The sequence below is a fragment of the Symphodus melops genome (genome assembly GCF_947650265.1).
Source record: "Symphodus melops genome assembly, chromosome: 8".
NCBI classification, from domain to species: Eukaryota; Metazoa; Chordata; class Actinopteri; order Labriformes; family Labridae; genus Symphodus; species Symphodus melops.
The window spans coordinates 25,818,406-25,832,646 of NC_136698.1; the positions used below are offsets into that span (position 1 = coordinate 25,818,406).

The following is a 14,241-nucleotide window of genomic DNA, read 5'->3' on the forward strand; positions in this document are numbered from 1 at the left end:
CATGATTCATGGAGTCTCTGCAGCCCGTCACCTGTCTCTGGGCCTCTCTGAGCAGGCAGCGGAAGCGCTCGTCCCTCAGGGCCCAGTGAGGGAGCTCCGTGTCCTCCCTGACCTGCGGCTCCTCCAGTCGCAGCTTCAGCTCCCGCAGAGCGTTCAGCTCCTCCATCAGCTGCCTCTGACGCGTCCTGCAGGCCTGGAGATCCAGCTCCAGGTCCAGGGACGTACGTGTGGGCTGCTCGGCCAGGGAGGAGCGGTAAGACTGCTGCTCGCACAAACAAAACCCCGACCGCTCAGAAACTTGATAGCACAACTTTTTACTCGAGCGAGCTTAAAAAAATAAAAATCTTTACCTGTTTATAGCGCAGCGTCCTTCTTTCCAACGTGTTCCTGACGAAGGGAGTTTTCTTTGGTAGAGTTGAGCTGTCACTGTCACTCCGATACAACTGAAAAAAAAGACAAATCACAAAACGTTAGCAGATGTTCACAATGATCACAAAAATGGAGGCCGTAAAAATCAAACAATTAACACATCAAAACCAGAGTTTTTCTGAAATTAATCGGTGTAGCTTTTTTTCATTTGATCGATTCCTCCATCTGGGCGACTTAATGAAATCAAATACTTGTTTTAAAAAAGTCATTCAGGCCCTAATGTGAAACTTACTTCTTCCTTTACACACAAAAAAAGAGGAAAAGAAAATATTTTAAAGGTTTCTTTAGCATCTTATCAATCACAAACTTTTTAGTCCTTACAGACATTTATACTCCAGCAGAAAGAAGTGTGACAGACTCACCCTGCAGACATACTGACTGCGAGCTCCAGGAGAGAAAGTCTGAGAGCGAACGATGGTGCTACCTCGCATGAACGGCGAGGCGTGACCCCAACGACCCCCCCTCTCTTTGGCCCGGACCCGCACCGGTTCTGGGAACAGACCCTCAGTCATGGTGGCCTTCTCCACCTGCAACATCAAGTCAACAAACACAGTGAAGAAATCTGCGCTTCAGATCGTCTCCTTGGAGAAGCTTCTCCACACATCCTGAACTTTAAACCTCCGAGATTCATTTTCTTCCTGAAGCAACAAAATCGAGGCAGGTGTATTTAAATGTCCCTGTTAAAGAGGTTTTCATGCTGAGTCATGCGTTCAATGTGTTGTTGTGTTTTTCTCTCTTCATGTAAAGACCTGAGTAACATAACTCCAGTCAGGAGCCGATTTGCACTCCTGAACATTTCTAGATACATTTAAGAGCAGTGCTCCTGAAAGTCTCTTGACCCGTTTGTTCACCGTAGAAGTGTCGGATGGAGCAACATTATTTACCTTCATATCAATTCTACGACTCGTGTGGATGGAACAAAATGAACAAAAGAAGAACATCGTGAAGAACAGAATGCAACTTTCTGATCTGGCAGGAGAAACTTCAGATCACGTTTTTTTTGTATTGTTGCAAGATTGAAAAGTTTCTGAAGGTAAGTTATATATTTGTGTGAATGTCATAGGTACATAAACATTTACCTAAAGACATCAACATAAAACAGGTGACCTATAACTCATTAAATCACAAGTTGGGGGAAAGCTCCCTCTCATACGTTTATGTTTTAAGATTAGATCAGACAGTGGTTGTTGAGTCTGCTGCCTGATTCAGACGTTCTTCAGGATGCTTTCCTTTAAGGTCAAATACATCGCTGTGGAAAATGTAAAATAAAGGGATCATTCTACATTCGGTTGTTAAAGGTGTCCTGTTTGTTTTGAACGAGCAGCCTCTAAATCTTCTGTCTGTTCACAGACGCTAAAGGAAGGTAGAAGACGATTCCCTGGATGTTTTGCACACCTGAAGTGTTGTGCAACGTGTTGGAATTGGTGCCATAAAAGGCCTGAGCAGACGTGAGCCTTTTACCTTAACTGTACACATTTTGCTTGCTGTCTGATCACAGCGCCCCCCGGTGGTGTTGCAGATGCCCTCTGCACACAGACCCTCTGAGAACGCGGCCGTGAACGCCGTGCTGTTGCTGCAGCCGCTGTCCATCGACTCCGCCTGCCAACTCCTGCACAAACACAAGCGCCCTCGCTTTATCACACGCCGGAGGAGAGAAGACCTGGGATTATAAAATCAGCTTGAAATCAATATCCTCACCTCTCAGACGCCACCTCCACGGGCTCGTCTCTCTTCTCCAGCTCCGCCTCTCGCTCCTCCAGGTGGGTGGATGTGTTGGTGGTGCGTGACAGCAGAGTGCACACGGTGTCCTGTAACGTCACAGAGCGAATCATCACCTGCCATCCACTCCTCCTCCCTCCTCGGCGTGTTTGTCCTGTGACGCACACGCCTGTCAAACTGTCACTTTAACGAGCTGAGAAACATCCTGCAGGAGCGACACCTCCATGGTTTTCATGCACACGATCAGAGGTACTTTGTTTTTCACTGTTTGACACCTCAGGTTAACTCATCACTGTAGCACTGTTTCAGCAGCTGGTTGCATTACAAGACTCGTCTCTCTGTTCTCGTCCTGACTCGTCCTGACCCGGGTTCACATGATCTCCACACTGTCTCCTGATCAGTCGAGCCCTCTGCATTGTTCCCATTCCTCTCTGAGCTGTCACACGGTAATCAAAGGGAGAGGGGACTCAATTTGCTTCTCTTTGTTTTTGCAGTGTTTTAAAACTTCTGGATATTTGATCTCATTTAGACTAAGACAAACATTCAGATAAAACTGTATCAATACATTATTAATAATCACTTGTCTGCTACATTTCTGCTCGTATCAGGCTCAACACAAAGAATCACATGAAGGACTTTCAGAGTTTGAGTTTGGTTTTCTACAAAGCAGAGGCCGCCTCCAGTCTCTTGACCTCTCCTCGTTCTCTTTGTCAAAATCACGTCCAGGGGGCGCCGATAGCTCAGCGGCAGCGACAGCGCGCGTACCATGTTGTGAGGCTTTGCTCCTCGCGCGGGCGGCCCGGGTTCGCGTCCGGCCTGTGGCCACTTTCCCGCATGTCTCTCCCCACTCTCTCCCCCTTTCCGACTCTATCCACTGTTCTATCAAAATAAAGGCAAAAAGGCCAAAATAAATCTTAAAAAAAAAAAATCACGTCCAGACTTTTTATTGATTTCATTCCTTTGGTCGTTTAGTGATTTAGACAGTTTGGTTCTGCACTCTGCACTGAGGATGCTGTGCTGCATGCTGTGTGAACTGATTTACTGCAACAGGCAAAAGAAAGATTTGATCAAAGTCAGAGATGAAAACAAACAATCTGAACTTCATGACCCGTGATCTGGAGTCACAACATCCTCATTCACCAGACGTTTCATAATTCTCCTCCTGAAGATGTCATTTTGACCAGCAGTGTGCAGAAATGCGATAAGAAAAAAAAGGTGACAAAGCATCAAAAGGTTCACACTGAACTATGAAAATATATTATTTTCCTGAACTGGAGAAGAAACATTTGAGTGACTAAATGATGGTAAGTCAACAGCCGTTGTGCCTCCGTTCTCTGTGGTCGACTTTTTAGCGTCTCCTCTAACAGTCTTACATTTGATACGCATCAACTTTCCTCACAGCTACATTTAACTTACAAGTGACGAAACACAGAAGCTTGTACATGTTAACTTTACATAACAATGATTGATGTAACTTTAACATGTCGTTGATATTTGTGAATGTTTATGTTACTAACTACTCTCTCCTACTATCTCAGCCCGTCATGCACTTCCCCTACACGCTCTCCTTTACTGAACCTGTGTGTGTGTGAGTGTGTGAGTGTGTGTGTGTGTGTGTGTGTGTGTGTGTGTGTGTGTGTGTGTGTGTGTGTGTGCGTGCTTACTGTAGCTCTGAGCCGCTGCTCGTCCTCTTGGCTGTCTTGCTGTCTGCGCTGACTGAAGCTCTTGTGCTCGGGTCGGGGGAGCTCGGCCCCGCTCAGCACCTGCACTCTCAGCCAGTGATAAACCATCTCCACGCTCCCCTCACACTCGGCCAGGCTCAGTTGGGTCGTACCCTGCACCAACACACACACGACACGTTTTTTTTTAATTCAGAAATGAGCACATCAGAGTCTCTGTGGCGCTGCTCTTGGACCCACCAGCACTTCCTCCTGAGCCTGAGGTCCCAGCGAGCAGACGGACAGCTGCAGCGCACACACCGACAGGGCGTTTGAAGGGACAGGAATGCGGAAGCCTTCGTTGAAGCTCATCTGAGGCTGCGGCTCCAGAGCCGTACAGCAGTAAAAGGCACAGGCCCGGCCGGCGTCCAGGGGAATCAAGTGCACCTTCACATACCTGAGAACAAGCAGAACAACAGGAGGTTAGAGACGGGGACAAAGATCTCATAACAGAGCTGCAGTGATACTCACACTTTATAACCGTCTCTCACTGTGGACCTGTTCAGACTCTTGAGCTGAAGCAGATGCAGACGGAGGGACTGAGAAGTGGACTCCCACCTGTGAAGAGGAGGGTGCATGAACATGGACTGATCGACTTCACCTGCTTCAACATAGAGTCTACAATAACGCAGTACTCACAGCAGTCCCAGTTGGATCTGTGTGGGCTCACTCACAGACGTCAGCTCTTTCATGTACAACATCTCATCTGACTCCTCGGCCCTGTTCAAGCACAAAGACAAAGAAAGACAAGACTGACTTTTTTTACACTCACATCCTGAACGGTACAAACTTCTCCTATCTCACACGCCTTGTTGTTATTGTCTTTTCTTTACATCGTGTCTCACTGACGCTGCTGAAGTTATGTTGTTCAACCAGTGTTTTACAAACACACACACAGATTCCCCTGTCAGTCAATCTGATTCGGGGTAAAGCTAATCTAGAAAATACAAGTTTACTTGCAGGAAAAAAAAGGGGATCTGGGATGTCATCGTCCAAAGAAAACGTGTCTTTTAAAGATGATAAAGAGGCGCAGAAGGCACCTGCACATGAGTTTGGGCTGCGAGAGACGCAACCAGACGTTTGCAGCCATGTAGCGACGATGCACATGATGACAAACACCAGACTCACCAGCAACTCTGGTGTTTGTTCTCCAAAAGCAAAAAAGCATCTTTCATTTCAACAAAAAGGTCTGGAGGATCTTTTTGTTAAAAATATCTAAAAAAATAAATAAAATAAAACAAAAAAAGGAAGAAAAAAAAAGGGCCTGGATTTTCAAATTCTTCTGTAAGAATTGTCCATTAAGTCGACAACTTCAAGAGCAATGCCAAGGTGTATATGTGTGGCAGTGGCAGCACTGAATCCCTCAGAGCAGAGATTACAAACGGTCGAAGATAAACATTATTGGTCTTGTAGAAGAGAGTGGTAAACCCCCCTCTAATCATTTTAATAGATTTGGCTGATGAGTTTTTGTGTGACACTGAAACTATCTTTCCTGGAGCGATCACCTGATGAAGACACACATCGTGATTATTCAACTTTTTGAGGGTGAGAGTTCAGGCCTGCCATCCGTTTCTCGCAGGATGAAGGGTGTTTTTCTTAGCCGTCACAAGGAGGCGCCATTGCTCCAGAGTGCTGGGTTGTGACGTCTAATTTTGAGGGGTTGGACCTGGTCTCACCTTCTGCCCCAGGCCTCGAATACACCGCTGTCAGTGGCCAGAGCGTCCTCGGAAACGCCTGCAGAGACCCTCCTGGCTCTCCTGCCGCTTCTGTTGGCGCTGTTTCCCCTCAGAGTCACTCCTGCAGAAGGAAACGGGTCCATCAGCATTCTTCATCACAAAGTCACATCACAAAGAGTGAGGTTGGGTCTCAGTCACTTACCTGTGGAGGTGAAAGCCCCCTGAGCGGTGCCGTCTCTGTGACCCACAGCGATGGAGCTGCCCGTGTCCTCACTGCTCAACATGGCGGTGTGCGAGAGCGGCTGGGACTGAGCACGCAGACCCTCCAACAGCCCGCGCCCCGCCTGCTCCATGTACTCCTCTGTCATCTGGGTGAGAGGGCAATCCTGAGGGGCCGAGTGGTAGGGCGTGTCCATCGGAGAGCTCGGTGGCGAAAGAGAAGAAAGCGAGGAGCGGGACGAGAGCGAGGCGAGGGATTGTGGGGTGTCATGGGAGCGTTTGGGTTTGCTCTGCAACAGGTGGTCAGGAGTGAACATGGAGCAGTCTCTTGACACGGCCTCCGGAGGCAGCAGGTAGCGTAGATGGGGGTCGAGCAGCTCCCCCGAGCCGTCATGGCGCTCGTACTGGGGGACGCCGTAGATGTCACTGAAGCTGATGGAGCTGAGGGAACCTCGGCTCGACGCCAGAGAGCCTCTGCTGGAGGCCAGGGAGCCGCGGCTGCTGCTGGAGGACACCGTCAGAGAGCTGGCAGACAGGCTGCAGGTGAATAAGACAAGAGACTCCGTGAGAAAAGACACAGAAGAACCCTGGAGGAGAAGGAAGAGCTTCGGAGAACGAGTGTGTGCCGCACCTCTTCAGCTGGGTGTGAAGGTAGGTGGTGATGCGCGTCGCCTCCTCCAGCTGCCTCAGCAACACATTCCTCTTCTCCTGCTGCAGGATCCTGACGTCACATGGATGCAAAAGTCAATGCCTTAAAACAACTACTCAAAACTATGTGCAGTTATGTATTTGAAAGAAATGATGGTCGTTGTTGTTTTGCATCGCTAAACCAAAGAAAACACAAGAGTGGGGTATATTAAAGGGAGAATATAAAATGAACAGTTATGGCACATAGTAATGTAAATCAGTGCATGCACAGGTGTCTTCATCTTTCTCACCTCTGATTGGCTCCCTGGCTCTGGGAGATGTGGGCTCTCTGCACCTCCTCCTCCAGCCTGCAGCGCTCCTCCTCCAGCTGCAGCAGCATCTCTGGAGAATGCTGCTGTTTGCTGAGCAGGATGATCTCCTGCAGGAGGGCCTCCTTCTCACGCAGGAGCTGCATGAAGTCCCGGTCTCTGTCCGCCTCGGCCCGCCCAGACCAGCTCTCACTGTCCAGCTGTGCGAGCTGGTGCTGGATACTCTGCACCCTTAGAGAACAGAGAAGACGTTTATATAAGCTTAACCAGAGCCAAATGTGTTTGCACTAACTAAAAGACACACTGGGTTCAACACGTCGGATCAGCTCTCATCAGCTCTCAGGGGCTTTTCTAAAAATAAAATATAAAAAGAAACTCATCAGTAGGACAAAGGGACATACTCGGGATGGGGGGGGGGGGGGATTCTTCACTGACCCCTTCATTAGGGCAAAAGTATCTCATGTTGATTTCTCAGTGTTTGAAACTTAGCAAGGAAACAACTCCAGCATGTAGTGGAAGACAGAGACATTTGGGATATTTCTGTCGTTGACCGTGCTCTGACTAAAACGTCCACACCAATATTGGGAACATCATTGGGTCAGTGTATACAAGATTAAGCCTCTGTGTGACTCTTGTCAAATAAAAACACAAACTGTGTGGGTTCAGATTTCTCAAAAAAAATGTTGCTTCGCAATATTTGGAAATTTGCTTCGTTTCTGGGATAAAGGTCCTCTGCCATTTGTGCATCCTTCAGACCCCCCCCCCCCCCCCCCCCCCCCCCAGCCTGCAGCGTGTGACCAGCTGGGACAGGAAGATTACAGGAGCACAACATGAGGCCTTCTGTTTTCTAAAACATTTTCTTTGTCTTACATTTTTTGGGTTTACTAAAAAAAAAAAAAAAAAAAAAAAAGATTTATATTGTAAATTTCTGAACACCAGTTGGTTCATATGAACTTTTTCAAAAGGAAATAATCACGGGCCTGTCATCTACATCTTTAAGCATTTTACACTTTGCATGATCGAGTCAAAGCAAACACATACTGTACATGTGTTTGTGTGAGAGTTTGCTGAGCTAAGCTAACCTGCGGTGTTGAGCACAGCCTCTGTGTAATCTGCACTGCAGCATGTCACAATCAGATGCATGTTAAAGCACACATTAGAGCCACGCAGACACTTCCTGATGAGACTGTAATGACAACATTCGTCATTGTAGTTTCCAGCTGAGCCGCCTTGCTGCATCAGCCCGGTCTCACAGGTGTGTGTGTGTGTGTGTGTGTGTGTGTGTGTGTCAGCAGACTCTTTTTTGGATATTTAAACTCTGATGAAATAATTGTGTTCATGTTTGCTCGACTTCAGACGCAGTGACTCGGTGACAGAGCATGCAAGTTTCCACAGGTCTCCCCCCTCTCTCACGCCGTCCCCCCCTTTCCCTGTCTGATGTCACGGTCACCACGGCAACGTGAAACGTGTAAAGCGTGCACAAGCCTGTCAATAACGAGGTGATGCTGCAGCGAGCGTCACACTGCTGGCTGCATAATTCACCCATCGTACTTTAAACAGAGGATTTAATTCATCAAGACCACAGCGCTCACAAGAACAGCTAACGACTGGTTTACTGTCTGATCATGTTGCCTTATATGTCATTCATTCTGAATATAGTGGTGACACTGTATGATTAATGTACATTTGATGATTCCTCTCTCTCAATCTTAATTCTTCCCTTTTCTTTATTATTACTTTTATTTTTTTTATTGGGAGTTAGCATGTGTGCTAAAACGCTCAAACAACGCCTCGGGTTGCTCCCGTGTAACTCGTCCATCACATGCATTACTTTGAGCACCTGTGAGGAGTTCGAGGAGCTGCTGATGAAACGGACTAAAAGCCATATATTGAACAGCTTCAGACAGCAGGAGGATTGTTGTCATTACAGAAAATCAGTAGCTCAAGCTGCTCTCCTTCATCGTCTTTAAGTCATTAAAACATTTGTTGCCTTTTATGCCACTTTTTTTGTGACAAAAATAATCAACGAAAATATCCAAAAAAGGAGTAAAAAGCCGACAACCCAGTCTTCCTTCAGTGTTGACTTTGCAGACATGTAATCTATGCTGCACTATAGGGCAAGCTGGGATATATTTAAATGAAAGTGTGTGTATTGAAGCAGCTAGCGGAGGAGCGGGCAGGGGGCAGCGCTCTCTGTGGCTGCAAACACAAAGACAGCACACAGTCAGCAGCAGCAGCAGCGGCCGGGGAAGAATGTGACCACCCAGCTCATTCCTCTGGCCAGACATCGCTCAGCAGCCACGGCCACCGTGCGCAAATACTACTCATACGCCGGCCTCCCACCGGACGACGCGCAGAGACCAGGAATGAGTCTGAAGGAGGGGCTCTCGGAGTCAGAGCTGCGTGCTGCTGTGTCACAGCGTCTCACAAACAAAGAACAACGTCTTACTTTTTCTTGGCTTCCTCGTACTGCCAGTTGACTTTCACTTTGTCCACTAAATGGGAGGAATCCTGGGATCCATACTGAAACAACATTAAAAAAAAAAAGGGGTTAAAATGACTGTCAAGGTGCACTATGGGAGGGCGCGCGTCCCCGTGTATGGAGGCGGCGGCACTGCTTTGAATCCAACCTGTGGCTCCTTTCCCGCCTGTCAACCCCCACTCTCTCTCTCTCTCTCTCCCTTTCCATCTCTGTCCACTGTCCTGTCTCTCATACAAAGGCATTAAAAAGCCCAGAAATAAATCTTTAAGAGGAGGTTTGGTAGAGAAATGTGAAGGTTGATAACTCTGTACACAAACTGTCCTCAAAGGAACGTTTGGTGTCTGAGAAGATAAAAAATGACTGAAGTGATTTGATTCAATGTTCCAGGGAACCTTTTTTTTTTTACTTCTGAATAAAGTTTGTGTATTCAGCTCAGAAAATAAAGCTTTGTATTGTTTCACTTCTCCAACTTTCAAATCTCACTCCTAAATCTACATACTAGTGCACCTTTTTAATAACAGCAACATACAATGAATGAAACAAATCTGAGCTCAATAGAGAGAGATTGTCGTGTCTCATCCAAAGGTCTGGTTGAAAACTAAAGTTTGAGGAACGAACTGAACAACAACATTGTATATATATATATGGAGTTAGGTTGTCTCCCTTTCAGCAGGTTATAGTCCCCGAACATCTCCAGCTGATTGGCAGCCACTCAGTGAAGTCCAGGATACTTCTTAGAGGGTTTTGTCGCCTGATTATATTTTCATTTTTCTTCTATGTTGTGATGAAGAAGTGTCCCACTGAATCTAAAAATAAACCTTTGGGTTAGGGGAGGGCGACTACGTCGACTCCCCTCTCAGTTTGAAGAGGTGTCTTTGAGGGGGAGTCGGGGAGGAGCGGCGGTGACTCTCACCTCTCCCATGATGTCAGTCTGACAGCCGGTGTCACAGTACTGCTGCAGAGTGCACGAGTCGCCCGCGGGCCCAGTGCTGTTCACGGCCTCGCCGGACGAGTCGCTGATGGACAAACTGCTCTTGAAGTTCACGGTCAGCTTCACCAGACTCTGGAAGACGAAACAGTATAACGTCTCAACAATATCAGACAAAACAATATTTCAACTGATTTCCATGAAATGTGAGAAGAATCTGCGACTAAAAAGGAAAGAAGCAGTCTCTTATTGAAAATCATTCAGGCGCTTAGAGTGTGTAATTTGACTCCTCTATTCATTCATAGCAAGATTGTGACATGGACAGGAAATGCTTCTGCAAATGTGGCCTGACAGTAATGACTGAATCACTGTCTATTTATTATCCACACTCGGTTATGTTCCTTGCTTTGCTTACGCAGACGTGTTCGGTGATTCAGACGTCTGGAAATGTGTTTCATTAAGAGACGCAGACGAGAAGCAGCAGAACAGTTGAGGTCAACGGACACTAGAGGTCAGCAGAGAATATCCCAACAACAACCGCAGTGATTTCAGGAGCAGGAGGGAAGTGTTGTTTCAGGTACCTGGATGAGGTCCTGCCTCTCCTTCTCGCCTGTGCTGATGGCCTTCTTGATGCTGCGCAGCTCGCTGAAGATGGCCTGAGCCTCGTCCAGCTTGTAGTTCGTCTGACTGCAGGACATCTTCCTGTCAATCCTGTGGGACCAAAAAACAAGTTAACATGTCTTCTTAAACCACGTGTGTGTCTGCTGTCCATTATTGTATCTGTACACCGTTATGTAATGTCTTTGCATATTTCTGTTGTAGGTGTGAGTGGTGTACAAGGTTTTTGTTTTCTGTTTTGGAAAAATTATTAAAAAAATGTAATTAAATAAAAAAAAACACATGTGTTCAACCAGCTGGGTTTGTTTTTTCTTTTGAACCTTCAAATCTTTCAGCAAAAAAAACAAAACAAAAAAAACACTGATATTGAGAATGGATCCAACTCAAACAAGTTTCAATCAAGCAAGTCCAGGAAATGCAATCTGAGTGACGCTATTTACGACCTTTTGTGCTTTCGTTAGAACATGTTTTTGTGATGATAACGTACAGTACAGAATGGAGGTTATTGTCTAAAGTGTTTGTGCATTAAAAGCTTTCAGCAATGGAGCCAGTTTGAGTCAAAACAGGCTCATTTTAACCACCGTCACAAATACTTCGGTTCAGATGGGATCACAGATTTTTGTCACAGAGTGGACAGAGGGGGAAACTTTGATAACTGATCCCCCCCCCCCCCCCCAAAAAAAAGATGTATAATATAACTATTCTAATCCTCCTCTGGCCTCGACTTAAACGATTTCAACTATCAAAATTCATCTTCATAACTCTCCATAATAAATAACACGCTCTTCTTTACCACAGGTTATACACATCAACCCCATGTTTGAGGCTATACTGGAACTACTGCTGTTAATGGCAGGTATGGTATCAGAACGACTGTAGTGTTTCCATAGTAACAATATGTTCCATTTCAAGCTGCAGAGCACCTACTTTATATTGGGGAATTATCTATTATGATATTATTATTTACAAATATCACACTGTCTAAATGCTGACCTGGTTTTTATTGTGCTGCTTTCAGTGACTTCTCCTACACCTGAAGTGTCAAACTATTTGAACACCTGCTCCCATTTGAAAGGTTCTACTTTCATATATTTCTAATCCTATAAAAAGGCCCTTTCAACGTGAAATTCATATAATTTATAGGGAAACAGCTTGATTCATCTCTCTAGAGTTTGTAAAACAGATGAAATGTGAATCGTTCTATATTCCTCAGTTTGAAGTTTTTAAAAAAAAAACTAAATTCCTCAGTTTGGGGTTTTTCAGAAGGAGGCGGGGGGTTGGTTTTGGTTTGGTTGGTTTGCTGGTTTGGAGGTGAAGGGAGAGCGGCATGGTGCCTCCTCCATCCCTGGGCCTTGTTGGCACGTGGCCCCCGCCCTGCTCTCACCACAGCCCGCTTCCTTCACTCTCCTTCAACAGCAGGTACTGTTCATCCAGCCGACCCTGCCTCTTCCTCCCAAAACAAACCCTGCTTTGTTCCCCCCGCCCCACTGCCAGGGCCTGAGAGTTTATATACTCGAAAAAAAGAGGCAGTACCCACCCCTCAGTGCCTGCCTGTACTGAACCCTATACCCTGTGTACTGTAAAAAGGAAAACACTCAGATTAGCTAATTTAGGCCGAATTTAAAACTTGTTTTTGAGCTGCTGTGAAGAAAGTGTTACATTGGAGGTTTCGTGTAAATGGTCATTGAAAGTGGAAAACGATGAGCGGAAAAGATGTCGTCAAACAGAGGTGATCTCTTCAGTGGTGTAGTGACGATCACCGGGAGCATCCGTACGTCAGACGACGTTTGTTTGCTTTATCTGACACGACACGGCCAGGAGAACAATTAGCTATACTGCTGACAGCAGTGGAGACTGGAAAAACAACAGGCGTAGGGTCCCTCCTGCTCGGCCTGGGCAAAACCCAGGAGAAACAATATGACACACACACACACACACACACACACACACACACACACACACACACACACACACACAAGGATGCGTCCATGTTTTCTGAAAGCTGTGTATTCTCCTCTGTCTATTCTGGGAGTCACTCGAGTTGTGTATTATCTGAGAGATAAGGGACTCTTTGCCAGGACTCAGGAAGTGCTGAGGAATTTGCTGCCAGATATCTCTGTGTTTTTGAAACTGCTCTCGGCTCCACACCTCCCCCTCCCTCCCTCCCCTCCCCTCCAACTTCCTCTCCAGGCTGAGCCTTGGCTCCCTGCACTCCACTGGTGCATCCTCTTCCTGAGGTGGAGTCCCCTTTTCCATCAAAAAAAAAAAAAACTCCCTACATTTGCCTTTTCTCAAACGCTCTCTTTTTCCTTTTTTTTTTTTTTTACTTTGAGAGGCGGAGCTTCTAATTCTAACATGAAATTTGGAGCGGCTCGGAAATGTTTCCAGCACACACACACACAAAAAAAACTTGAGGTGTATTTGTCTTAAAACCAGCACAAACTAAAAGGAAAACTGGGAACTGCTTCTCCAATGGGAGCAGAACAAAGGAAGAAAAGTAACTCCTTACATTCTCTATCTGACTCGATGGGACTTTGCTCTTACTTTTTGCAATCTCAACATTTTCTGCAAGATAAATTCTATAACTTAAATTGTATTTTGGGCTACCTTTGTAGAGATTGTGGGATTTAAAAAAGGGCTTTTTAGACCTTGCTGAGATTCCTGAAATATTTTTGGGAAAGAACAAAAGGACAAACAACAGAGACAAAGAGTTTGTAAAAAAAGCCGCAGATGGAGGATGAGTGGGAATAAAGAAGGGAAAAGGCGTCTATGCTGTAGGAAGGAGGAGGCTGGCCGAGGGAGGAAGGGCGGGCCTGGGACACAGAGGCGGAGGAACACTCACTCCTGCAGGGTCTCCACTCCCATTTCCTTGTACTGCAGCTCCTGCTTCACCTGGGCCAGCTCCTGCTTCAGTCTGGAGAGCTGCGGACAGACGAGGACAAGCACCCGGGTTAGCATGGCTCACAATGGGCTTCACTCACCACCAGCAGCCAACAGAAACGCTGCGTCATGACAATTCCCATACAGGAATGCTGTGTTTGTACAGGGACATGTGCACACATACGTGCACGCTGGTTCACATGCTGAGGCTTTCATTTCTGTTCAAGATGTCTGATAGGGGATCACGTTGACCGGAGTCTGCAATAACCCAGATTTCTCACATTCAAAATCGACATGACATAATTATCAGCGTCATTATATCCGTCACATTATTCAGCCTGTTTCATGTCTTCAGCTTGAGATGATGTCATGATGCCGTTTCTCTTTAGACAAAAGCACATTATTATTGAAGACTTGCACAAATGCTCGGGGTGTCCTCTTTTACACAGATGTGAGTGTGTGTGTGTGTGTGTGTGTGCACTAAGAACAGATTTCATCCTTTGACACTCTGCTTCACAGAACGTCAGGACTTTATTCATTTCTTTAGTGTTGGAGGAGCTGAAACTTTAAAACAATGATTGTGATTGTCAGCTTGTTAAATCAAACACAATCATGC

General features: G+C 46.2%; 1 protein-coding gene across 1 annotated transcript in view; it reads right to left on the reverse strand.

Annotated features, from left to right (window-relative positions):
- Positions 1-14,241, reverse strand: part of wwc3 (WWC family member 3) — a 33,504-nt gene that overhangs the window by 2,005 nt on the left and 17,258 nt on the right. Inside the window, exons 5-21 of the mRNA XM_079351355.1 lie at positions 13,588-13,667; positions 10,709-10,838; positions 10,113-10,262; positions 9,167-9,240; positions 6,700-6,948; positions 6,393-6,482; positions 5,745-6,298; positions 5,543-5,663; positions 4,506-4,586; positions 4,338-4,424; positions 4,068-4,263; positions 3,813-3,983; positions 2,128-2,237; positions 1,891-2,038; positions 792-956; positions 351-443; positions 32-262 (exon numbers count right to left, since the gene is read on the reverse strand). Of these exons, the coding sequence (XP_079207481.1) occupies positions 32-262; positions 351-443; positions 792-956; positions 1,891-2,038; positions 2,128-2,237; positions 3,813-3,983; positions 4,068-4,263; positions 4,338-4,424; positions 4,506-4,586; positions 5,543-5,663; positions 5,745-6,298; positions 6,393-6,482; positions 6,700-6,948; positions 9,167-9,240; positions 10,113-10,262; positions 10,709-10,838; positions 13,588-13,667 (2,730 nt within the window). The remainder of the gene's footprint in view (positions 1-31; positions 263-350; positions 444-791; positions 957-1,890; positions 2,039-2,127; positions 2,238-3,812; positions 3,984-4,067; positions 4,264-4,337; positions 4,425-4,505; positions 4,587-5,542; positions 5,664-5,744; positions 6,299-6,392; positions 6,483-6,699; positions 6,949-9,166; positions 9,241-10,112; positions 10,263-10,708; positions 10,839-13,587; positions 13,668-14,241) is intronic.